Here is a 26,972-nt window from a genome sequence, read left to right on the forward strand (position 1 = left end):
GTGTGCCATTCTACACATTCGAGTATTCTCGCGATATGGACATTGTTACGGGACGATGTTCGTATAATACATTTCATTTATAAGCGCCTTTCAAAACTCTCAAGGACACTTTACAGATACCCATTTACATTTTTTTGTAGCATTTTCAATTGTTAAACCCCAAATGTCGAGTTCAACGGATGATAGTGAATGTGAACCGTCCCTCAGAAGCTTGAATACTTGTGATAATTCTGCCAGTTCATCGTACAGTTACGATTTCTCGACATGTATGTGAGCTTGGCGAAGCCTCGAGTTCTCAGATGAGTGTATCCTTTCGCAAAAATCATGAAATAACGATTGATGAAAACCCACTAGAACTGAGTCCATTTGAATTATTCAGTTTTATTATTGATAAAAGGATTATTGACGACTGGTACAGACTAATTGTTTTGCTGGTAACTGGGCAGGATTTACAAACACTTTTCATAGGCAGCATCAACGATACCACATAGAACATATTTTTTAAAGTCTGAAAATGAACGTTTTTCACACAAGAAAATAGTTGGGGAAGGGGTGAAAAACGGTGACGTGTTACGTGCTTGAGGAATGACTTGCACAACTATTCAAGGCTGAGACTCAGCAATTTACTCTGGGAGAGATAAAATACATCAAACTATACTCCGACACTCGACCTTCACTGTCTTTGAGGTAATTCGAAACGTAGACAAAATCATTGCAGATGTTTTGACACTAAATGAAGTGTAACTATGTTCCCGTTTTGTATTTTGAAACAACTGCCCTCCCTCTTGAAAATGCCCGACAAGACACGGGATGAAGGTAAAAAGCACATTTTAATACACCGATGCTGCCACCTAGCTGCTGGTTGAGAGAGCTCCGAATTTGTGTGTGGTGTAATTAGTTAACGAGCAAGTTGCGTGTGTTTTCGTGTCAAGTATTAGTCGTGGCTTTTCCATGGCAGCTGCCACACAAAGTTCCTGTTTTTGCTGTCGCTACACTTATCAAAGTCCTGGGCAGCTTCCCAAGCCTGGTGAGTGCTAAATTGCTGGCGACGTACATTTTATGTGCATTGAAGTCGTGAACATGTGCTTTCCTTTCACGAGAACGCAAAACCTAGGCGAATGCATGCACTCGTCTAAAAATGTAGCGATAGTTGATATTATGGGCAAATGCCAGCATGAACTTCACATGCAACAGGTAGAAAATGGCAACAGATGTGATCAAGGCAATCCACAATAATTGACGCCTGAGGGAACACTGCAGTATATCTCTTTCAATGTATTTTTTCATGAGTCAGTAGCAGAATTTATCATGGAAAGCATTTTATCTTGAAATGTAAACATGCATCCAAACTGACAAAATGTGTTTTTTATTGAGTTGTTTCACACAGAGAGATGTAAATACAGTACTGTACTATCAAATCAAAGTTGCAATTCTGAACTTGTGTGTAGTATACAACTCAAAGAAATTGACCTCGCTGTTTCAACACTTTTGGAAGGAACTCTACTTTGATTATATAACTGTACTGTATTTTCCGGTATATAAGGCGCACCCAATAGACTTGATTTCCTTGTATCAATCATCTGTGGCATGATTATGAAAAATAATTAAAAATCTGCAGTTGATTTGCAGTGTTCAAAATTAGGTTGAATACAAAATGACATCAAAATGGGAATCATGTATTAACAAAAAATAAAAATACATGTCTGGACTTTTGGTCGCTAGCTTCACGGTTTTGATGAAAATGGCTCATGTACTGTATTTTCCGGTGTATAAGGCGCACCCAAAAGCCTTGATTTTCTTCCAAAGATGACCCTGTGCCTTATAAGCCGGTGCACCTTATATGTAAAGTCATATTGAGCCACAACAGGTCTCGCAACTACTGTCAGCAGCCACTGACTCCATTTCCCCCTGTAATAAAAGTCGTGCGTAACGCCAGCCGCTACTGTAGCGCCTTGTAATGTGGTGTGCCGTATATTTGGACGTTTGTATACTTACATCAGATATTTCTTCCAAAGATGACCCTTCGTGTTATACGCAGGTACACCTTATATGTGAAGTAATATTGGGCCAAAACAGGTTTCGTACTGTCAGTGGCCACGAATACATTTCCCCCTGTAGAAGTAGTGCGTAACCCCAGCCTCTACCGTCGCACCTTATAAAGTGGTGTGCCTTATATCTATTTGGAAAACTTTTATATCCTTATATATTATATTTGGAAAGCTTTTTTTCATTCATTTAAGGTGCGCCTTATATATGGAAAAAGTTGGAAAATATACCGTTCATTGTGGGTGCGCCTTATACTGCAGAAAATATGGTAGATTAGATTAGCCTTTATTAGTCTCATAGTGGAGAAATTTACATTTCACAGCAGCAAAGTTATGAAAGGAAGAGTAAAGGAAAAGAAGTACAAACAAAATACAGGAGCTGCTGTAAAGTCAGCTACTCACGTGGCGCAATCTTGAAGTCAAAACAACAACAAAAAGTAGAATTATTGTAAATGAAGAATTATGTTATTTGTAGTGGATAAATAATAATTATAATATATATGAGTGGGTAATTTCCCAGATGATCTCACAATGCACTAAATGTGCTGGGCTCAGTGGTTGGGGATCGCTGGGTTATCGTGCGGTATGTGCCAACCCTGTGCTGGTGCACTTTATGACTGTAGTTTATGTTGCATCAGTGGCTGCTAGTTTGGGATACGGTTGGCATGGCAGCTTCAGGCTAACTAGCCACATTCCCTTTTCTTGTTGTCGTGGGCGCATTGTGCGTGCGGGGGAGGGGATGCTGTCAAACAGTGAAATACTTTTCTTTTAATAGTTGTATTGTGTCATGACGACACCGAAACATGTCAGGTATTTGAACACCGACAATACACTGTCTGTAAGATAAGAATCTGTTTTAAATTAATACTTTTCTTTGTCGAATACCGCTGCACTCATTTCATGAAAATGCAATTCCGTGCAGCTGGCCACCTCGTTTCACCCCGCATTGCAACCAGAGTAGAAGCGTGAACATCCTGACCACTCCCCCCTCGTCTTCCCCCCACGACAACAAGAAAAGGGAATGTGGCTAGTTAGCCTGAAGTTGCCATGCCAACCGTATCCCAAACTAGCAGCCTCTGAGGCCTGCGTGAGTATTTTTTATTGATGTAATTTGATGCCAGCATGTGCTCTTTGATCTCCTTTGGTTGCGTGGGATTTGTTTTGACTCATTACCCAATTTCCACTACATACTTCATTTAATTAATCACTTTCTTCTCAGACCTTTTCTCATCTTCTTCGTTCTCTTTTTAATCTATTATTTTTTTTTTCTCCCCCACCTCCCAGTCTTCATCACGGGTCCGCGATTAACCTCTCGACGTTCCTGGCAGCTGGCCTTTAAATGGATGGAGGGGATTTGCATGAAATGGAACACGAAGGGGAGGAAGTGAAGTGAAGGTGTGTAAATGAAAGGGAGGAATAAGAAAGGAAATGATGTACAGTAGATCAAAAGAATTGGCCACATTTCTTTTCTGCATGAATATATATATAAAATCTATTCCAGACTGTATTAAATACAAAACACATTTTGGAAACGTCCTCACCGCCCCTCCCCCAAGTCCTTGAAAAAGCACCACTGAAAAGAATTTATCAGCCAAGTGAATTCAGAAGACGTTCGCCTCACAGTGCAGAGGTCCAAGGTTCAATTCCAGAGTTTTCGTATTTTCACACAGTGTGAAGGGAATTTGTAGATTTGCTCAATATACTTTGTGCACATTGTATACGATTGCAGTTCACACGAAGACTGGTCATACAGACAGTGGCCATTTGCAGCAAAATTAGTTACCTCAAGTTCAAAAATGTCACCATCTAGCTCACAGGTGTGAAAGTCGAGGCCCGGGGGCCAAACGTGGCCCGCCACATCATTTTCTTCGGCCCGCGAAAGCAAATCAAGCATGTGAAGTGCCATGTTGCTTGCGAAAGTCCGACCCAAAATGTCAAATTGTCGTATGTAGACCACAATATGTGTTTTGAAAGTTTTGAAAAGTAGTTATTAACTCATTTACTGCCATTCAAAAATGTAGTCGGGAATTGAAAAGTGTGATGTAGAGCGCCGTTCCCGAATTTGTTTGGGTTTTGGTTTTTCATGCTTGAGTGCCGATAAAGGCCTCTGGCAATGTTTTTTTTATTTTCCACAAGGGGGCAGCATTTCCCCTTGTTCCATGTTAGTACGTACTTTGTCCAGCTTCAGCTGTTGTTAAAGCGCTATATAAACCAATATGTATGTATTGCATTGTATATTGGGCAGCCACCCTCATTTCAAGCTCATATAACTCCAGACCCATATCATTTAGGAATTAACTCTTTTTCTGATGAACGAAGAGAGTCTAAGGTTTCTAACGCTGCATTGAATGTTTATGTTGTCCTAAAACTCAATATTCTGTGGGTCCTGGAATTCGAATGACAATGACAAAAACCCTGGCACTGGAGTGGACACATTTTTTGCACATCTGGCAGTGAATTGGTTAATTTGCTGTGCATTCTGCAGCATGATTTTTCTCCACAAATTTCATTTTTAGCCCAATCGTTCATAAATTTTGAATTCACAGTTGAATCCCAGTTCTGCATTAACTACAAAAATTCACCACAAAGAGACCAGATCTACACGATGACTACTTTTGTGAGGTAGCCTGTTATTTCAACACAATTATGAAACTCAGCACCGTGTCTCGATAAAAATAATCATGGCAAAGCATTCATGGCCATCCTTGATCCCGCCGCATGAATCGTCAAAGCCTTCCTGATAGAAGAAGGCACCTTCCCACTAACACCACCTTCTCCAGCCCCTCCCTTTGCCCACAACTTCTCGCCATCCTCGCCGGCACCTCCCTTCTTCGCATCATCTGCACAGCGCGCACTTCTCGTTCACATCGCTACGAGCTAACGGGGCAGCGTCTACTCCTTCAACGCCAGCGGGAAGGAAGCGGGCGTCGTTTTTGGAAGGTAAGTCCCTTCCTCCCTTATACCCCCCACCCCTCCATCCTGCTGTAACGCGCCTCCCCGCTCTCTTGTAGCCACCGCAGCCGCCATGGAGGATACGCTCACCTGCCGCAGCCAGGACGCCACCTTCGCTCAGGTGTTCGGGCGCCAGGGGCAGCTGATGCAAGCCAGTGAGTTGACGTTTCTTTCTATGTCACCGACGGGAAGGTTTGATGCCGCCAACCGAAAAATGTGCAAACAAAGAACAACGCGTTTCATTTACAAATGCTCGTAGTGTAATGGGAGATCGTGTTGTCGTAAATTTTGCACTGCCCTCAGAGGACTTTTTAAAATGTTCCCCCCATCACCGCTCGACTGCACACAACCCCACTCCCCAACCTTCCAATTAGTCTCTTTTCTCATTTAGTTCATACAACAAATTCCCCTCTGTCCGATTAAAACTTCGTTTGTCTTTCCTGGTTCGCGCATTGTCTGGAGTTCACTTGATAAAAATATCAGCAAGTACAATAGATGGTGGACAAACATCTACTTTATTCTAATGAGGCAGAGAAAGCACTTCTCGTCTAGGTGGGACGAAGACATGAGCACACGAGCACAAAGAAGCAAAGAGTAAGCAAGAAAGCAAAAGAGAACGAGCTCCCGCTCCTACAAGTTTTAAACGTAGAGTGGCGATCTGTTGTCCAATCAGTTGCGAACAAGTCGACCTTTCCCGTCCAATCGGTCACGAGCAATTCAGTGTTGGGCGGGTCTTAGATTGAAGTTGGAGCCGCTGCTTTTTTCCTTCCACGGCTATTGTACTAATAAGACTGATAGTTTTATTTAACTAAATTAGACTGAAATTAACCGTGCACAATTCATAATATATACTAAGCTAAACATGAAAAAACATATGTTTACTTAATATAAACATGAAATAACGTAATATGTTTACTAATGTACATAAACACTCTATCATTCCCTCCTGTTGTACATTTAAACATCAGTTCATACATTTCCAAAAGATTTCATGCATGCACGTCATACTAATTGCACAGGGAACCATTCTAATCTCATCTATCCAACGTCTAATATTATTTAACTTACCATGGAGAAGGCGAAAAACCTCTATCACAATTTTGCTGCTGTGATATATAACCTCTCCATTTTTGAGGGTTTTTAATGAGGAAAACTCCTTCTCGGCTCTCCGTTTTCTTTTTTTGCTTTTGTTCTTTGGAGCAACCACTCTCTGGCCATGGTGTACTATCCCTAGCTACAACACTGGGTCCCCTTCACGCATTTGTTGATACAAAACCTTTGCGTAATTCACCTGAGAATTAGTTATCATATTCATTAGCATTGTTCTTAAGCATGGAATAATACAACCAATGACTAAGAAAATAAGTACAATCACAATTGCGAATGGGATAAACAGTCTGAGCAAAGTCTTATACCAAGAGCCCCCAAAGAGCCCGTCAAAGATCCACGGTTGATCAGGCCGGTGATCCTTGGCCATGGCATCTCTGAGATCCCTGACAACAGACAGAGCATCAGTCATGTTTATGGAATTCGCTTCTTCGGGTATGTACGTACAACAAGTATCACCCACCATAGCACAGACGCCCCCTTGTGGCGCGGTCAAAAGGTCCAAAACCATTCTATTTTGCAGCACCATTTGTCTAATTGCTGCAATTTCAGTGTTTTGCATTTCATCTACTTCCAAACTGGCGTTTACAAACACTTGAAACCTGTAGTCAATTGTTTCAATTCGTAGCATGTTTTTAGCTACTCCAATTTGTGGAAAAAGAGCTAACATTACCTTACTCCCCGTGCTATGGTGTTTGAATTGTTCTGGAACATCAGTTCCCCAGATCGAATCGTGGGGCTTAAACGACACTCTTCTTTTCACATGATGGTGTGCTGGACGACTGGTAATGATGAAAGTATTGTCAGTCACAGTAACAGGTGCGCACATACCGTAGGCTTTCGGAGGAATAAAAGAATATACTTTCCAACCACATAACCACCAAAGATGTGAAGATACAGGTAAAATGGTGACATTGGTGTTTAACGGTAGCACGTATAAACATCTACTCTCATCTATAAAACCTAGGTTTTGACCTGTACCGTACATTGCAACGCATACTGGTAATCGCAATCCGCTCTCGGTCATAACCTGATTTTCAGTTTCCAAAATGGTATCCAAACTTGGAACAATCTCTCCTCTCGAAGCATTGCGAAGAACTGGAAAATGTTGATCAGGTTTATGCGAAGATATTAACATATACGCAGCTCGAGCCATTTTATCTCCAAATACCTTTGAATGCACTCTTTGTTGCGTTACAGAATGTGGCATAAAAGAACAAACAAAGCAATTACTTTTCCTATTTTGTTTAGCAATTAATGTAGCATAACGATACCACGTGTTTGATAACAACGGATTCCAGTCATGTTTTTCTCCTGCAAATGGTTGATATAATGCGTCCATGACATCTGAATTTTGGGCTTTTTTGTCAGGTGTTTCCATCCAGGCTGTCGGTTTGATGTGTGGTTTGCGCTGGAAAGGCGATGTCACGACTGGTGTTGTCAAAGATGACAACATGCATATAGTTACAGGAAAACCAGTGTGATGTTCACGAAAATCAGGACAGAGTCTCAAGTCCATGCATCCCGCAACCTTGTGGGTTACGATAACGAGTTGGATATCTGTCATTGTGCCAGTTCCAGTTCCTAACCAGTCCCCTTGAGTTATCTTTCTGACAATTCGTTTTGCTTCTTGGGCACAGCTATTTTGAACCCATTTTGTTTTGGGCTCAGAATGGACCACAACTGAGTCCCAACCAGTGGTCCAAGTCTTCCCTGACTTGATACGAGCGTACCAAGGACCATGAGGGTAATCACTTCCCGTTTGTCGTGCTTCGTTCCTGAGGATGTTAAGAGGAAATGAGATGATTCCTGCATCTTGTAGTGGCAAGCAGGCTACAGGATGTGCCATGCTAGGGCACTTTTCTGTCATCGTTGGTTGCAATGGTGGAGTCTGGCAGGCTGATGGAATGGGAGGCTTTACGTGCGTCATCTGGATTGCCTCCACTAATTCATACAGCAAGATGATGTGGACCAAACCCATGGCTATTGAGTGGTTTGGCTCCGTCTCTCTTCCACCTGCTCCGGATCTGGTTGGTGAACGATTTTGCAGTGGCTTTGATGCACCCAGGTGGACCTCTCGGCGATTTTGATGGCAGTTGGCGTGGTTATCAGCACGGTGAATGGCCCCTCCCACTTTGGCGCAGACCTTGATCAGCGCCTTCGGGGAGCCCAGCAGCCTCTCTGTTCCTGCAAAGGGAACACAGGACTGCGGCAGTACACGTGCTGTGGACCTCTTTGTTGTTGTACAACATTTCACACAACCATTTTGCCAACAAAGCGCCTGGATCTGATTCATTCTTTTAGAATAAAATGCAACTGGTCTCAGCTTTTGTCCATGCTTTTGTAACAGGACTGAAGTCATGTATTTGTCTTTGCAGTCAACTGTTTGAACAAAAGGTTTGTCATAGTCAGGTAAGGCTAAGACGCTAATGTTTGCTATCAAATTTTTTAATCCTGTAAATGCTTTACTGCCCTCTTCGGTCCACTGAATAGAGTCTTTCAGTGCCATTTCGTCTTGGTGTATAAGTGTCAATAATGGTTGGGTAACTTGTGCATAATGCGGAATCCAAGTTCTGCAATAATTGCACAGTCCCAAAAACGTCATCATCTGTTTTTTCGTCTTAGGTCGAGGAACCTGCAAAATTGTCTGTTTTCTCTTAGTTGTCAACTCTCTTCCCTTTCTTGACAAAAGATGTCCTAAGAAAACTACTTCTTGTTGACAGAACTGCAATTTATCCAAAGAAGCTTTGTTACCTGTATTCGCTAAATATTGGAACAAAGCTATTGATACAGTCTTGTTCTCATCTGCAGTCGGTGAAGCAATTAAGATGTCGTCAACATACAAAAGAATCTGAGAAGATTCAGGATGTTTAAAATCAGCAATACACGAAGACATTTCCTGTGAAAAAATTGTAGGACTATCTGTAAACCCTTGTGGTAATCTTGTATATGTATATTTTTTCCCATTAAATGTAAATCCGAACCAATGACGTGAATTTTTGTGTAATGGAATGGAGAAAAAGGCATTGCTCAAATCAATCACTGTAAACCATTTTTTGTCAGGTTTTAAACTGTTCAATAATGTGTGCGGGTCTGGCACACACGGAGCACGTGATTGTATGGATTTATTTACCTGTCGTAAATCATGCACCATTCTCCAAACTCCAGATTCCACTTTTTTAACAGGAAATATCGGTGTATTACATTCACAAGTTGGGTCTTCAATCAAAATACCAGCTTTCACCATATCCCGTATTACAGGGGTGATGCCAATAATAGCGTCCTGTTTTAATGGATATTGTTTAAGTCTTGGTCGATAAGTCGTTTTAGGCAATACTTCAACTGGTTTCGCTGTTTTAAGTAAGCCCACATCAGTTTTTCCCGATGACCAAAGGGTGGCAGGGACGTCTGGAAAGTCCTCCGCCCCTAAAGTGGCCATCAGTCATAATTCTAGTGAATCGACCTTTACTGGGTCCCCCATAGCGTCAACTACGAAGGACTCCAGAAAATTCACTTTTTTGGGTTTATACCCTTCTTCTGTTGGTATTAAAGCTATTTGCAATTTTTGTAACAGGTCTCTCCCCAACAAATTTATAGGACACTCTCCACTCAAGACCATAGTGACCTTGTATGGACTTAGTCCCTCATCTAAAATTTTTATTGGTTTAGAAATCGGTAACAATGTCACTTTCCCATCTGCAGATACCACAGAAATTTGTTGTCGACTCGGAGTGACACCTGGAATGGTGTCTCTTAACACTGATCTGCATGCACCACTATCGCAAAGAAATTTGACATCCTTTTTCCCGATTTTTAGCCAATAATAAGGTTTTTCGTTTTCCGGTAAGGTTAAGGCAAACACATTAGTCAAATCCAAGATTTCAACTGGTTTTATTGATTCCCATTCCTCACTGTTGTGACTGTCGTCATCAGTGTTGAAATGGGGTTCCTCGCGTCAATCTGAATGTTTTGTTTTATGTCCTTCACCATATCGCGTATTATATGGTGGAGGTCTGTAAGATTTCCCATGTTTCCTTTTCGGTATAGGTTTCTTTTTGCAGTGGCGAGCCATATGCCCTACACTGCCACAACTGTAGCATCGATCATTGTGCGGCATCCGTCTCTTCATCCGATCCTGGTATAACACGTTCTCCATTATGTTACCCATGGTAGATGCCATCACATGTTCCATCGGCGAATCTGCACCATTTCCCCACTTTTTTCTCACCACTTCTTGGGCGTGTATTGCCCATTCCATGAGATCAACCAACCTTCCAGTCCGGTGTTGGACATAATGTTTGCGAATGAAATCTCCAATTTCCGGCGTCAAATTCTGCAAAAATGTTTGCTTGAATTGGTTGACATATATAGAATTCTCATCAGCAGATTCAGGAATACAGCAGTGGTTTCGAAAAACATTTTCCAAGCGTCCCCGAAAAATGTTAATATCTTCCCCACGTAACTGTCTACAATTCTGAATCAAGCCAAAGTTTGGTGTTTTCTTCCATAATGTTCGGATGTTTTCACAAACCAATCTTCGTTGGGTTGACGCTTCCTCGTACGTCATATTTGTTCCCATCGATGTTTTCCCAGTAAAGTCACCTTTCACCCGATTCCAATGATGTCCCAAGCATCTCCTGAAAACCTTAAGTGTTTCTTGTCCATTCAACTGATAAGAAGCACATAATTCCTCAAAATTCTCAGTCCAACTTTCTGCATTTTCAACAACATTACCTAGTCCTTTACACGCCTCTGCGACATCACTGTCGCCCCATGGCCGATAAACCAAGATGGTTTGATCATGTATGCTTGAAGAATTAGGATTTGCTACCTGAATGAGTGGCAAAACGTCACAGTCGCTTCCATTATTCATTTCAATTCCATTCAACTCTTCAAACGGATACAATTGTCCAGAACAATTTGCTTTGCTCCTCGTACGCGAAGAGACACAATCAGCGGCAATCTGATTTGCCATCTCAGGTTGTAATCCTCGTATTCCTCCAGTAGGGGTCATAAGCGCTCCATTCTGCTGGTCTGCCCAACAGACATTTGGAGTCATCACCTGGGGGGCCCACGCAGGGGGGCCCACCCGCCCCACAGGGGTTGAACAAATGGCGTCCTCCCCCTTCTTCAGCTCCGTGGAGGAGGAGGGGGGTCGTGGCGCCTCGACGGGGCAGCCCCCCGCCTCTCCCCCTCGCCTCCCGTGGGGGAGCCCTGGGGATTGAAACAATGGCTGCTCTCCATTTCCTACCAACTTTTCATTGGGACGTGCAACAGACGAAGCCACAGTTTCATCGTCAGAGCTCACTTTGGAAGACATTGCAACTATCGCTTTCTCCTCTTTTTTCATCCGTTTGGCTTCCATTTCTCTCTCTCTGATTTTTGCTTGCGCAATCCAAGCTTCGCAGGCAATTATCTCGGCACGTATCTTTCCAAGAGATTTTTTCATCGCGGATGCTTCCTGAAGTTTCAATAGAAACAAAACTTCCTTCAGAGGCTGGAGTTGTAAAGAACCAGAGAACGTACTACAGTCCATCCATTTCTTGCAATAAAGTTCGCTACCTGGGAACTTTTTGGACATAAACTCTACGTCCCTATGAATTGGGGTCTTTTTAGAAAAAATAGCACCCATTTTCACGATTGCAACAACAAATTCCTTCTTCAACTATCACAAGAAAGGAAGCACACCTCGCGATGTTGATTCAAACCCAAGAACAAAGGGCGTGATTCGCGCCAATCCTCAGCCAGGATGCGCGTTCACGCACACACACAAGGAATGCTCTTACGCACACACGCACACACCAACACACACACCAACGGCTCAAATGACTTCGCCCCCACCCTTTTTTCTCTCCGAGACAAAGAACTTTCTCTCTGAGCCACGATGCTAGCATAGACAAACCAAGTTAAAAATGTATTTTTGATCTTATTTCTTTCCTCTCGACTCAGTACAATGGCAGCTGCCCTAAAACACTTCCGCTCTACAGACTAAAAGCGGTCCACCACACAAACTGAATCCCAGCTATCACCACCTTGTGAACAATATTATTTCGCTGGAAAACTTCCGATTCACATTTCGGCGTGTGGATATTGCGTGCACCTTAATATGCACTCCTCCACCGGCACACGTATTCTCATTTGGCCACCTTGCCTAACGAAAATCGCTTCACACCGGTCCGTACGTGAGTCAAGTGGAAAAGAGACTCTCTGGCCAGGAGGTCTCACAATGCATTCAAACAATGGCTGCTAGCTAGCGCGCTACTTACTTAGTGAACTTTTGAATGCTGCCGTGTAGTCCTTCAGCCAGAACGCGAGGAGCCCAACTGCCACCAGAAAGTTGTGATTCTTCCTGTCTCTCGCGTGGAGGATTTTCCGCGAACAGGCTTTAGTGAAGAACGAAAAAAAAACTTCGTTTCTTCCGTAGGTTGTCCCAATCAAAGCGCAGATTTGACGCGCATCTCAATGCGGGCCTCCCGTCGAAAAATCGTAAAACGGGTCAACCACCAGGAGCTTCTTTAGCTCCCGTCTCGCCTTGACTGGTCACCCAGGTTGTGGTCCTCGAGCAAAGGCTGGTCGACGTAGCACGGGTTTTTCGGCACCAATTAATGTCCGATTAAAACTTCGTTTGTCTTTCCTGGTTCGCGCATTGTCTGGAGTTCACTTGATAAAAATATCAGCAAGTACAATAGATGGTGGACAAACATCTACTTTATTCTAATGAGGCAGAGAAAGCACTTCTCGTCTAGGTGGGACGAAGACATGAGCACACGAGCACAAAGAAGCAAAGAGTAAGCAAGAAAGCAAAAGAGAACGAGCTCCCGCTCCTACAAGTTTTAAACGTAGAGTGGCGATCTGTTGTCCAATCAGTTGCGAACAAGTCGACCTTTCCCGTCCAATCGGTCACGAGCAATTCAGTGTTGGGCGGGTCTTAGATTGAAGTTGGAGCCGCTGCTTTTTTCCTTCCACGGCTATTGTACTAATAAGACTGATAGTTTTATTTAACTAAATTAGACTGAAATTAACCGTGCACAATTCATAATATATACTAAGCTAAACATGAAAAAACATATGTTTACTTAATATAAACATGAAATAACGTAATATGTTTACTAATGTACATAAACACTCTATCACCCTCCTCGACCATCATTGACGCTAAAGGAAGCTAAACTGTGGATAAAACGGCCTTTTTTTGCAGTGTTGACTTAACATTATGCTGTACATATCTTTTTGAGTAAACAATGATTAATTGTGTGACTCTGAGCGGACATGATGCCATCTTTTTATTTCACTCATTCACTGCCAGACGTGTGAAAAACTCCACTCCAGTGCCAGGGCTTTTTTCGTTGTCATTCGAATTCCAGGACACACAAAATATTAGGTTTTAGGACTACATAAACATTCAATGCAACGTAAGAAACCTTAGACTGTCTTCTTTCATCAGAAAACAAAGAGTTAATTCCTAAATTCCTAAGTTCTGGAGTTATATGAGCTTGGAATGAGGGTGGCTGTCCAAAATACAATGCAATGCATACATATTGGTTGATAGAGCGCTTTAACAAAAGCTGAAGCTGTAACAAATCGCTTACATGGAGGAAAAAGGGAAATGCTGTCCCTTTGTGGAAGGGAAAGCATTGCCAGAGGTCTAGCCATCGCTTTACCGGCACCCCAGCAAGAAAACACAAAACCCAAACTAATTCAAGAATGACGATCAACGTGATATTTTCGTGAATGGCAGTGAATGAGTTAATGTGTCACACCAATCGGATTAGGATAGCACAGATTCACTGTTCACAATTGTGACATTTCAATGTACAGGAATGACATTTTCTGCTTGCATGATAAGCAACATTGTTTTATTTCTATTATGTCCGGATACGTTCAAGAATGTATAGGATACGTGAATGAGAGGGATCCAAGTGCAAGAGTGATGCTACAGGGAGAAGAGATAAAGAAGGTGGAGGATTTTAAGTACTTGGGGTCAACTGTCCAGAGCAATGGAGAATGTGGAAAAGAGGTGAAGATATAAATATAAAACGGTGGTGAGACCAGCCATGATGTTTGGACTGGAGACAGTGCCACTGAAGAAAAGACGGGAAGCAGAGCTGGAGGGAGCAGAGCTGAAGATGTTGAGGTTTCCTTTGGGAGTGACCAAGTTGGATAGGATCAGGAATGAGTACATTAGAGGGACAAGTCATATTAGAGGCTTTGGAGAGAAAGTCAGACTGAGATGGTTTGGACATGTCCAGAGGAGAGAGAGTGACTATATCGGGAGAAGGATGCTGAGCCTTGAACTGCCAGGCAGGAGACTGAAAGGAAGACCGAAGAGGAGGTTTATGGATGTGGTCAAAGAGGACTTGAAGGTAGCTGGTGTGAGAGAAGAGGATGCACAAAACCGGGTTAGATGGAGGACATTGATTCACTGTGGCGACCCCTGAAGGGAAAAGCCGAAAGGAAAAGATGTCCTGATACGTTCAGTGCTTAACTCATTCAGATTTTTGACAGACTCACTTACAGACTCCATACTTGTTTGTTAGAATTTTGTGTAGTTGCTCTTGTGAACACGTCAAAGATGACAAAGTCGTCACCTTTATTTTTAGCTTATTAAAAACAGGTCACAAGTTGTTAGCAGTCAGTGGTATTCAATTCAATTCTCATTCCAAGTTTGTTTGACCTGCAATGCACCAACGGCCTTGTCAAAGAATGAGATTCCGGGTTGCCAACTGAAGCATTTTCAAATGGTATGCGCGAGCTACCATTTACAAGTCGACGAGCAACTGATTGCGTTGAGTGTGTGTACACTCCACCGCATGTCTTACAAATCATTCACCACAATAGAAATTGCGGCGGGTGCGTTAACGACCCAATTACTGCACTACAGCTTCCACTTAAGTTGGTCGTAACTTTTATTGTGATTCTCTCTAGGGCGTGAAGATTGGTTTGGCACGAGCAGCTCGACCCAAATATTATTAGTCGTGTAATGTTTACACTTGAGATGTGGGCATGCATGTCTGAGACCTAACTATTGATACAAACACCATGAAAAAGTCCCATTTTGGGAGTGTGACTCAAAAAGATGAGTCCTACCGAGTCCCTCATTGCAGCAGTGTTTTCTCCCGAAAGAGGAGCGTGTAATAAGTTTTTTTTTTCATAAGCGAGAGTTCATTTAGCTTGCTATCTATTTGCTATCAATTAGCTTTCTATTAGCTATCTGTTTGCTATCGATTAGCTATCTGGCTGGCTATCTATTAGTTATATAGCTAGTTGTCTAGCTGTCTAGCTGGCTATATATTGGCTATCTATTAGCTAACTAGCCTTCTATCTATTTTTTTCCGCGTTGAGTGAACGCTGGCGCATGTGGCTGCCACTGCTCACCCACAGAAAAAGTCTCCTGTGACTGAAAAAGTGACCTTGAGAGTTTTGAAAGGGGCTTAGAAATGAAATGTATTATTATTATTATTATTATTATTATTATTATTATTAGTTCCATTTTACGCATCACTCAGACACGGATCCTCTCTGCATGATTCTTTCAGCACGTCAAGCAGTTTGGTGAAGAGTCCGCATCCCACGACGAGGGCATCGTATTCATAATGCAGTTGTATGAATGAGGTGGTGCGTAGGGAACCGCTGCAGAGGCTAAATTATTGACAAGTGGAGGCGATCAAGGTTTTCGGGAGCAACCTTGGAATGCTTCACTTGGGAAATGTTATTTTAACGTCTGAGCCTAAAAAAAAAAAATCCTAGTGTGGGAAGCCAAGCGGGAGGCCTCCTGGGTGAAATTCTCAGCTGTTGCATCCGTCCCCGTGTGGGGGCTTTATGACACATCCGTACCAGTTATTGCCAAAGAGAGGCGTGTGCGTGGAGGTTCAAAGACAGAGTATCGGCACTATTTTTAGATTTTATACGCCGTACGCTCCCTGCACGCTTCATTAGATACACCTGCGCAGACGGAATGATTTGTTAAATGTTGCTAATATATACCGTTTTTCATCTTAAAGCATCTTAACATTGAGGTGACCAGATATTTAGCTTTTGTTATTAGTCTATCAGTAGAGAAATTTACATTTCACAGCAGCAAAGTGATGAAAGGAAAGGAAGAAGGAGAAAAACAAAATGCAGGAGCTGCTGGTAAGGCAGCGACTGTCATGGTGTCATCTTGGAGTCAAAACAACAAAACTAGAATTGTTGAAGATGAAGAATTTTATTTGTAGTGAATAAATGATAATTATTAACCCAAATATATGAGATTGGGCTAAATATATATATATATATATATACATACAAATATATGAGATTTCCCAGATGACAAAAGGAGTCAAAACAACAACAAAATTACTAAATAACAAATCGTGACACAAGACAAAAGACACATTCATTCTCCAGTCATTCAATCTTTTGCACTTTCTTCACCCTTTTTGTTGTATGAAGCAGTTATAGATGAAAAACGAGAGGATACAAGTGTCCTTTTCACCAGTGGATCAGGGACGTTGTGGTGAAATGTGCACGTCTGCTACAAGCTAAATGTTGAAAGCAAACACAAAACTGTAGCATCCATTAACGAAAAGAGATTGTCTCAAATCTCCTGTAAATCCGCTTCAATTCCAAGCCGCGACAGTTTCACAGACGCATCGGCGTTCTGCGCTGACGCTCACTTTGAACGTTCTCAATTGGTCTCTGCTTGCTTTGACTTGGATTTCGAATGAAGTACTTCATTAATTGTCTGACAATGCCATCATTGGCTCATAACTTGTTTTGAACTTTGTCGCTGATGTTTGCCGACATCAATGCCAAGTAGTTCGCACGTCTGTTGTAGTTGAGCATCCGTGTTCCAATCTCAGGCCTTCCTGTGAAGTTTGTATGCCCCTCAGCCATTCTATGCAGTGTTAATGAATTCCTCTGGTAATGTGGTCACGCTAAATATCGTAATGGTGAAAGCTTGTGTGTGTCCACACGCTGCTCATGTTAATTACTGCTCGATCCAATCAGCCGCACTGAGTATGTAACATTTATTTGCCTCGTATAGAAACACTGATAATGTGTTTAAAGACTCGCGTTTGTATAAGCTCATTCCCTTCCTTGCTTGCGGCGGGCGAGACACATGTATCTTCATTAGCTCCCCACCGCCCACTCCGTCGGGGCAGTCAAGAAAAGGCGAGAGTTCAGCCCAGAGTTGGCTGATACCGGGAGTTCAGTATTTGTGCTCTGGCGAAATGGTTCGTCACTGGAGTTTTTGGATCGAAACCTCGCAATGAATTACCATATTTTCCGGTGTATAAGGCCCACCCAAAAGCCTTGAAAAAATTAGCCTGAGCCTTATACGCAGGAGTGCCATATATGTGAAGTCCTATTGAGCCACAATAGGTCTCGCAACTACTGTCAGCAGCCATTGACTCCTTTTCCACCTGTCGAAGAAATAGTGCGTAGCTCCAGCCTCTACTGTAATGCCTTATAATATGGTGTACCTTATATTTTGAAAACCTTTATATATGTACTTATATTTGGAAAACTGTTTTCATCCATTGAAGGTGCGCCTTATTCTCCGGTGCGGCTTATACATCGGAAAATACAGTAGTGTTTTCCTGATGTTTGTTAGCTAACTGCCAGGCTGCTAACTGAACTAATGTTATAAATAAGTAGCTTGTTTTACTCTATTTACATAAACTATATTTCTAAAGAAGGTGAGACTGTAAGTGACTGGTTTGCACATCCGTTTGCACGAGTTTGCATGTTCTCCCCGTGCCTGCGTGGGTTTTCTCTGGGAGCTCCGGTTTCCTCCCGCATACCAAAAACATGCTCAGCATATGTCACATTACAGTGATACCTCGGTTTACGAACCCTTTGGCTTACAAACTTTTCGGTTTACGAACGTTACATTTGTAAGACAAGATTTTACCTTGGCATACAAACTTTACCTTGGCATATAAACTTTTTTTCGTACACGAAGCTGCCTCATAGAGTGATGTGTCGTTCGCGAACGAGCCCGTTCTTCTAACAACAAAATGGCAGCCGACTGTTATCCTCTATTCCCAGCCCCCAGTCTTCGGTTAAAGCCACGTGATTGGTCAAGAACGCAGCAATAGGTGGTTTAAACATTAAGGAGACAGGCAGACGACAATGAGAGAGTTTCAACTTTGATAGTTCAAAGGCAGAGTGTAGAATGCAAGGTTAAAATATCACATCTATCAGGCTCGCCAAACAACCCGCACAAGCCATCTATACACTTGATGCAAAAAGCTATCAACCCAACTAAACAGAACACAATTGATGAGGAACTAGATAAAATCATCACAGAGAAAGCACCTCCAATGGATCATTCCTCAAGATGGTGAAAGAAGAAGGTTATGTTCCTCAAATGTTTAATGCTGATGAAAGCGGCCACTCCATTCCATCAAGCCATCAACGACCTTCACAAAGGTAAATAAAATGACTTTAATATACAATACAGTTTAGTTCTTTAATTATAATACCATAGCACATTTATTATACATAAAATAAGGTTAGTTTTTATGGTTTAGAAAATTAGAAGGTAGAAAATTATGTTTTATGGGGACCTGGGAACACTTATTCTCATTTTAATGGTTTCCTATGGGAAATTAATTTTTGGGATACACACTTTTCGCCTAACACACTCTGTCTGGGAACCAATTAAGTTCGTAAGACAAGGTATCACTGTATTTGTTTATTTAGTTTTTGTTGTTTTGACTTCAACATGGCGCCACAAGGGTGGCTGCCTTTACAGCAGCTCCTGTGTTTTATTTCTTCCTTTCTTTTCTTCTTCCTTCCATAACTTTGTTGCTTTGAAATGTAAATTTCTCCACTGCGAGACTAATAAAGGCTAATCCAATCCAATCCAATCCAATCCAAACACAGCAACATGAAAATGTTCATGACGTAACCCAAGTGATGAGAAATCAATTGCCATTTCAGGACAATAAAGTCGTCATATTAACTTTGACTGGAATATTCTCGCAGGATGTTTCCAAAACCAACGTCTTCAAGGTCCATCCAACTTTAGCGTTGTCTTTCTTGCTTGTGTTGCACAATAATCAGAAGTTGTGTAGCGGCATGATGCCAAGTGAGCGCGTTCCCGCTGAGAAGTCTTGTCGGCTCCCTCCCCTCCCCTCCGCCCGTATAAATATGCATCAGTCGCCCCCGTGGTGATGAAATGTAGCTCATTCTCTTGGGTACTTCTTCTTAACATGCCAGGCGCACTCTCTGGCATGGTGAACGCCTCAATGTTCCGACCACAAAATGTGCGTCGTTTACGCACAAAGTATGGCACGTATATGCAGGGTGTTTTGAAAATCTGTCACTTTACATTCCCCTCGTAGCACGATGACTGTTGAGGATTGGACATTTTTAGGGATTAGAAGTTAAAAAATGCCAACAAATCGCAACGCTGAATCTGGGTAAAATCAGAGAAAAATATGAAATCATGTGAAAGTGTCTGTGGGTGACCAGACGGGGGCAGCGTTGACTCTCCTGCACCGAAGAGCTGCACACCCACGAGCACGAGTCATTCCCTAGACTCCATGCTACTTTTTTTCCTGGGATTTATTTCACCTAAAAAGCTTCAAAAGCGGTTATCATCCAATGCACATCACTTTTTACATGTGGAAATGCATTCTCTGTTTATGTATGTTTCTATCTGCAAGTAATTAGCTGCTGTTTCCATATCAACCAAAAGAGTTTGCTAACGATTTGGCTTTATTTTGAAAGGATTACCGTACTGCGAGTGAGCTGTGGATTATTTAAAATTCACATTTGGTATTCATTCATTTGGAGAATATAGTCAAGTTATCCCTCCAGGTTTCATAGCTGTTTCTGACTTGGCTTGAACATATTATATTTAATGATCAATATAAAAAATGAATGTTGAGTGTCAAAGTGAGGACATAAGTAATGACGCAGCACGTGTATAGTTTCAGGACTCAGAAATGAAAAAAAAAAATCATCCTCATTGTTTCAGGGTTAAAAAATATATATAATTAAAGGACAACCAACGTCTCCGGACAAGTTGTGTCCATAATTTGTAAAATGGCTTCAAATGACTTCTACTGAGTGTATTTTACAAATATTCCAGCGCATATAGAGAAGAGAAGAAGAAGAGATAGCTATATTTTACGTTTTAAGACTGGTGCTGAATATTCCGAAAGTCTTGTTTTTGAGTTGGTGACCACCTACGTCACTGAAGGAACGCCCCTGACCGAAAAAAGGACACATTGTAGCAGTCCTTCCATCACGTCAATGCATTTTGCTTTACTTGTTTGATCTGAAAACGTCGTGTTGCACCACAAAGATGTAGAAGAGGGCGACAAAGCTCAATGTAAGGAATTTATCAGCCTGTGGAAACAGGCTGATTAATTCCTCACACGGAGCTTGGTTGCCATTTTCTGCCTCTTTTTTGGTGATACATTTCCCCCCAATGTTGCCTCAAAATGGCACGGAATAAATTCTTTAATCGATTGCAAATATGTATGCTTTCCTCTTCAGAACTATTTGAATTATATTCATAACTGGATGTGTAACATGAAGGCATATTCTCAGAATCTGAAGCCATTGTTTTGATTCTCGAGCAATGCAAGACGTCTTGGCGTGACGTCACGAACTGGGGGCGGGACTTTCTGAAAATGCCCAATTCGCAGCTCAATTTTTTGCAGAGTTTGGACACTTTAAGTAATTTTTATTGGTGTTTTGCATTTGACAAAAAATATACTGAGTGTTTTGGGTATTTTAGATGCTATAAAACGTTTTTCTGATGTCAGCTAGGAAACAAAAAAGTGATGTCGGTTGTCCTTTAATGCTGAGCAAGCCAACTCTCCTGATAGATTAATTAGATTTAAATATGTGCTTCTATATTTTTGTTAATAAACCTTAAGGTTCCTCTGCGATTCTCAACTGCTATCACCCAAGCTAACTATTTTTTTTGAGTAATCTAATAACTAACCAGATTGATAGTTAACTACAGTAAAGTCTCGCTATTTCGATATTCAAAGGAGTCCGAAAAAATATCGATATAACCGGGACTATCGATATATCCGACCCTGTTTGCATGTAATTTTCTCCGTGCGTGCATAGAAATAGTATCGATATAACCGGGACTATCGATATATCCGATATCGATATAACGAGACTTTACTGTAGTTATTTTTTTAACTAAACATGTATTTGTATCATTTTACCAGAGAGTTTTTTCACAATTTGCCATGTTTTCCTGGGAGAAATTTTGCATTGCACATTTTATTTATTTATTTATGTTTTTTTATTTATGTATTTATTTGTTTTTTTATTTATGTATTTATTTATGTTTTTTATTTAGCTATTTGTTTGTTTGTCCATTATTTGTTTATTTATCCACCTATTTTTTGATGTATTTATTTGTGTGTATATTTATTTTTGCACAAACCTAACTACATCATGCTCTGTAGTTTGTATCATTGCCTAATTTTAACTGTAATATTTTATTTTATAAATATTCTGGGAGAAATTGGAAGTAAAGAATAATGAAGTCAAGAACCAAAAGAAAGTGGAGTAAAAGAATTGAACTTGATGCATGTGTGGGTATAAAGCTGCAGTTGTTTGTTTCCATTCCAACTTGTCTTTAATCGCTGTATTTTTTCCTTTTTTTCAGAAGCACCATCTTGTTTATGAACATCAACACACAATTTTAGTCGCATCGATCCAAGCCAAAATGCTAGGCAGGTGCTCATTTTCATTGGATGTTATCCAATCTCAAATTATTTTCAAAATAAACTTCTCGTATCAGATGTACCATATTATTTTTTTATTATTACTTCAGAGAACTTGATAGAATTTCTGGTAGACTTACAGAAAGAAAAACCTACAAAGATTCCCGGAATTTGTTGAAACTGACAAAAGTGACATGTCCAATGACTCGAGAGGATTTGTCAAATTAGACCCACATGCTGCTGTTGCCGCACAACGATACGGCCAATCGTGTCACAAAGAGCCAACATGGCCAAACTTGAATTGATCCATTCAAGCCACCCCACATTAAAAGTCCATCTTTTCGCACATGACAGTTCAAGGCGATGTTATTGCTCTGGTTACAGCCTAGCGTAGACTCCTTTTGGCCTCGCTAAAACTGCACAGAGTATTTATTCTGGCACCATCAGCTTGGAAATGAAGCTCAGCGCTCTGCTGTGCGATTGCCTCACATTGTTCATTCCCACTCTTCTGGACCTTTTGGCTCCAAATGGAACTCTTGGAACTTTGTCAATTTGCCTTGGCGGAGGCTGTCTGACGCAGATGTGATGGTGCCCCAAGTAGACTGTGTTTTAGACTTTTATAAATGGACTCCAGATCATTATTTGTTTTCATATAGACATTCTATTGCTTCTTCCCGAGACTGGTATGGGTTCACATGCCCCATTAGAGCTCATTGTTGATGTAACTTTGCTCCTGTGGTTGTCTCCAAAGAATGTATTGAGCTGTGCACATTTCGTATGGAATGCTAGACCAAAAGTACAGTATGTGTACGTTTTTTTTGCTCCGGGTATTTTCTTGAGGTGCAAATGGGTAGTACCCCTATTTCTGGCATTGTTGAGTAAGTTATAGCAACGATGAAAAGGTTTCTCCAGCCGTCATCTGCACTTCTTTGAAGGTGTCGGACGTTTCGCTTCTTGTCCAACAAACTTGGATAAGCACAGGACTACTCCCCGCGACTCCACTGAATGTTCCCATTGTTCTGAGTTACGACTGGCCTGATTGCCCCACTTCGACCGGTATCACCTCATCACCTCTGCTCTCCCCAACCTGAGAGCAGGGATCTATCATAACAGAGTCCGGCACCGCCATGTCTGGACAGTCGGGATATATATATATATATACGTCACGCCAAGACGTCTTGCATTGCTCGAGAATCAATATATATATATATATATATATATATATATATATATATATATATATATATATATATATATATAGGGCCTAAACTACCAGTAAGACTTTAGTTTGCTGACGAAGTTTCTTGGATAAGGAAGCGAAACATCTGACACCTTCAAAGAAGTACAGATGACGGCTGAAGAAACCTTTTCATCAATGGACCACTCCTGTACGACTGAGAACTTGCACAGACGTAAGTTATAGCAAGTTGTTATTTGTGTTGTACTTATTGTATACATTAATCATCACCCAGTCTAATAATCCAACCATAGTATATTGTAAGGGCGACCCGATAGTCAAGTGGTCATCACGCCAGCTTCACAGTGCAGAGGTTGTGAGTTCAAGACCTGGTCCGGCCTCTCCTGTGTGGAGTCAACTCATTCACTGCCATTCCCGAATTTATTTGGGAATTGAAAAGCATGACGTGGAGCGCTATTTCTGAATTTCTTTAGCTTGTCTTGAGGGGGAGGGGGGGTGCCTCTCAAGCGCTGGTCAGGCCTCTGGCAATGTTTTTTCCCTTCCACAAAATGGAATCATTTCCCTTTTGTCCATATTAGCGCATTGTTCAAGCTTCAGCTGTTCAAAACCAATCAAATCCCCAAAATAGACAATAACACCTTTCCCCCTAACCTCATGCTCAAAGAGCTGCATCATGAGATTTTTCATTCGATCCAAACAATTGAACTGTAACCGGCACTTTGTTCTTTTGACTGAACCCTGACCTAACTCGACACCCCCAACCAGCATTATATCCCAAATCCTTGACCTTATCATGTCATCCTTTCACTTTGATGTGACCATTTTGATTCTGAAATGATAAATGGTATCAGAAGTGAAAGAGAAGAGAGGGTATCCGCTCTCCCAATTTGATAACATGTCGTCTTTTCTGTCGCGGCGTTTCATTTTTTTTCTCCATCTTGTTCGACCCCCTCCCACCCCCAAACGCACGTCGACAGGGCCAGATGTGCGCACCTTGTAAACGTTGGAGGCGAGATTGAAATTCGATTGTCAGCCTCTTGTCATAAACATTTTAGCCACCTTTATTCGTTGGCTGATTTGATGCCTGCTCGCTTGGGGACCGCCGCGCCCTCGTAAAAAAAGTCTTTGCTGGAATACCAGACGAGGCTGGCGAGAAGAGCTCGTAAATCTTTGATGCGCGTGGTAAAAAGTTAACCTTGGCTGTTGTATTCTGCCGGTGTAAAGCTGCTAATTTATCGTTGGCCCTTTTAATAATTTTACCGTCTGACAATATACTGTCGGGATTTGAAGGGATCACTAAAAAGTGTGTGTGAGTTTCATAAAAAAATTTTTAAGGTACCATTAAGAACATATGTAGTTCACATCAAAACGAAGAGATGTAACACATTATATTTCTATTATTATACTATTATATCACAATATTCAAGATACTATGTACATACATTTTCTGAATCGCTTATCATCAATATGTTTATCATCGCTCACCATTATGCTATGTTTCAACGTGCTTCCAGTGAGACTTCTTTGAAGTGCACCCAAGCACTGAAGTCGGTCTTTTGCCATTAAATAATGTTAGCTTAGCTCTTCTGCTAGCTTTGTCTTTTCTTAATGATGCCAGACGATATGGGTCTGGAGTCACTTTGCTGCTGTGATATGTAAATGTCTCCATTGCGAGACTAATAAAAGCAAATCCATCCATCCATCCATCCATCCATCCATCCATCCATCCATCCATCCATCCATCCATCCATCCATATGAGCTTGAAATGGGGACAGTTGTACAAAATACAACACATACATTTTTATTTTATGTAGGGCTTTAACAACAGCTGATGCTGAAACAAAGCGCTAAAATGTCCAAAACGGAAATGCTGCCCCCTTGTGGAAAAGAAAAAAAAAACATTGCAAGAAGTCATGGCCAGCGCTTTATCTCCACCCAAGCATGAAAAAACAAAACCCGAACAAATGAACGTGAATGGCACTCTACGTCATATTTTCAATTCACGAATAAATTTGTGAATGAGTTAAAATGTAAATGGGGGGTACGAATTTATTGATCGGCACAATCGCGTTAAAGTTACACTATAAACACTTTGCATTTTATACCGTCATATTGCCCAGCTTTTGTGTGTAGTGTAAATGACAGTTCATTAACATGCAATGCACGCCTCCCTGCAGTGAAAATATTGTTGTGGGATTACAACATTGCTTCATTCATGCAGACACCACCAGTGTAATGCTGCTGATTAATCCTGTGAAAACCCCACTTTGTTTTTCTCCCTCTTCTTAACACTGTGAAACTTAACTTTTTGGATCACAAAGACACACAGTATCCGTTTTAATTAAGTAATTGATTGAAAAAGTAGATAAATTCTGTTTAAGGGCAGCGCTTTCACTCACTCCGATTAGCTCGCGTTGACTTTTGTGCTCGCGTCCCTGCTGTAAAACGTGACTTTGCGTTGAAAAGACAATTCTTCTGACAACACAAAAGAAATCCCCTCTTTTGCCCAAACCCAGCGAGACAAAGTGGTGCAAAACAGTGCTGTAACGGCCATTAACTGCAATAAGACATAAAATGGCGAGATGACGGCGGCGGTTCACCAGGAAGAATCATATCACACAATGGAGCAAATGTGGGTTTCTGTGTCTGGTTAATGGATTTGTCCTAATATATTCCCCCTCGTTGTCCAAAACGAGAATTGTATTCGCCGAGGAAGGATCACAGCGACTTCATCAAGAGAATTCTCTTTAGCCAGCGTGCTCACCAAAAGCTCAGCGTGCAGAGATGAGAAGATGTTGTGTTGGTGCTGTCAATGACTTTTCAATGTCTTTTCCCCACATGCAGCCGTCCAGTCGCTCAACAGCCTCAATGACCAAATGGCTCAGTTCATGTTGAGCCGGCCTTGGAGCCTGAATCATGACGAGGATCACTTCCTGACCAGAGAGCAGGAAGGGGGGGACCCTTTGACCAAGTCCATGACCCTTATGAGACACCTGCTCATGGATGCGCAGGTAACAAACAATATTTTTACTTTTCAGTATTTTGTTTTCATATTTTGTATCCGAGTGACTATTTGTCCGAAGTTGCTTTTCATTGTATCAGTTGTAATTCATTTATTTCAGTCAGACGTTAAGTGATTGTAGTAAAAACAGAAGCCAAATTTGAGCAAGGAAAAAAAATGAAAGACCTCAATACAAACCAAATGTCACTTATCACAATAATGACTAAAAATCATCAACCAAATAATTACCACATTTTCCGGTGTATAAGGCGCACCGCTGTATAAGGTGCATCCCCATTAAATGGTGTATTTTCAAACTTTTTCCATTTATAAGGCGCAGTGGAGTATAAGGCGCACCTTCAACGAATTAAAAAAGTTTTCCAAATACATTATAATTCTATACAAATTTTCCAAATATAAGGCACACCACATTATAAGGCGCTATAGTAGAGGCTGAGGTTACGCCGTACTTATTTTACAAGGGGAAATGGTTGAGGCTCAATATTACTTCACATATAAGACGCACCGGCGTATAAAGTGCAGGGTCATATTTGGAAGAAAAACAAGGCTTTTGGGTGCGCCTTATACACCGTAAAATACGATACATGTGCCATTTTCATCAAAACTGTCAAGCTCACGACCAAAAGTCCCGACTGTTTCATGTATGTTTATTTTTAGTTATTTTTTGTTGATACATGATTCCTATTTTGTTATCATTGTGTTTTAAACATTTTAAACCTAATTTTGAACACGGTAAATCAACCACAGATTATCAATTCTCTTTCATAATCATGCCCACCGATTGACACCTATGATACATGTATTGTCTTGTGTTTTTTTTTTTTGTGATCGTGGCAATGAACTCCTTCACTGCCATTCCCAAATGTATTCCTTTTGTACAGCTGCCCCCATTTTAAGCTCAGATAACTCCAGACCCGTATAACTTAGGAATTAACTATTTTTTTCTGATGGAACA

The 26,972-nt window shown here is 41.3% G+C and overlaps 1 protein-coding gene and 1 long non-coding RNA gene across 2 annotated transcripts in view; one reads left to right on the forward strand and one right to left on the reverse strand.

Moving 5' to 3' along the window:
* The first annotated feature begins 4,901 nt into the window (after positions 1–4,901).
* LOC148890438 (kazrin-like) overlaps positions 4,902–26,972 on the forward strand; it is a 105,557-nt gene continuing 83,486 nt past the window's right edge. Inside the window, exons 1-3 of the mRNA XM_089010217.1 lie at positions 4,902–4,985; positions 5,057–5,152; positions 25,840–26,006. Coding sequence (XP_088866343.1) covers positions 5,071–5,152; positions 25,840–26,006 — 249 coding nt within the window. The 5' untranslated portion in view covers positions 4,902–4,985; positions 5,057–5,070. The remainder of the gene's footprint in view (positions 4,986–5,056; positions 5,153–25,839; positions 26,007–26,972) is intronic.
* LOC148890439 (uncharacterized) lies at positions 5,494–13,223 on the reverse strand. Its single transcript, XR_016116713.1, has 2 exons — positions 12,371–13,223; positions 5,494–8,291 (listed from the first exon to the last, which is right to left on the reverse strand). It is a non-coding gene; the product is annotated as an uncharacterized LOC148890439 (long non-coding RNA).

Source organism: Hippocampus bargibanti, linkage group LG12, assembly GCF_051943395.1.
Source record: "Hippocampus bargibanti isolate YZ-2025 linkage group LG12, ASM5194339v1, whole genome shotgun sequence".
In the NCBI taxonomy this organism is placed as follows: Eukaryota; Metazoa; Chordata; class Actinopteri; order Syngnathiformes; family Syngnathidae; genus Hippocampus; species Hippocampus bargibanti.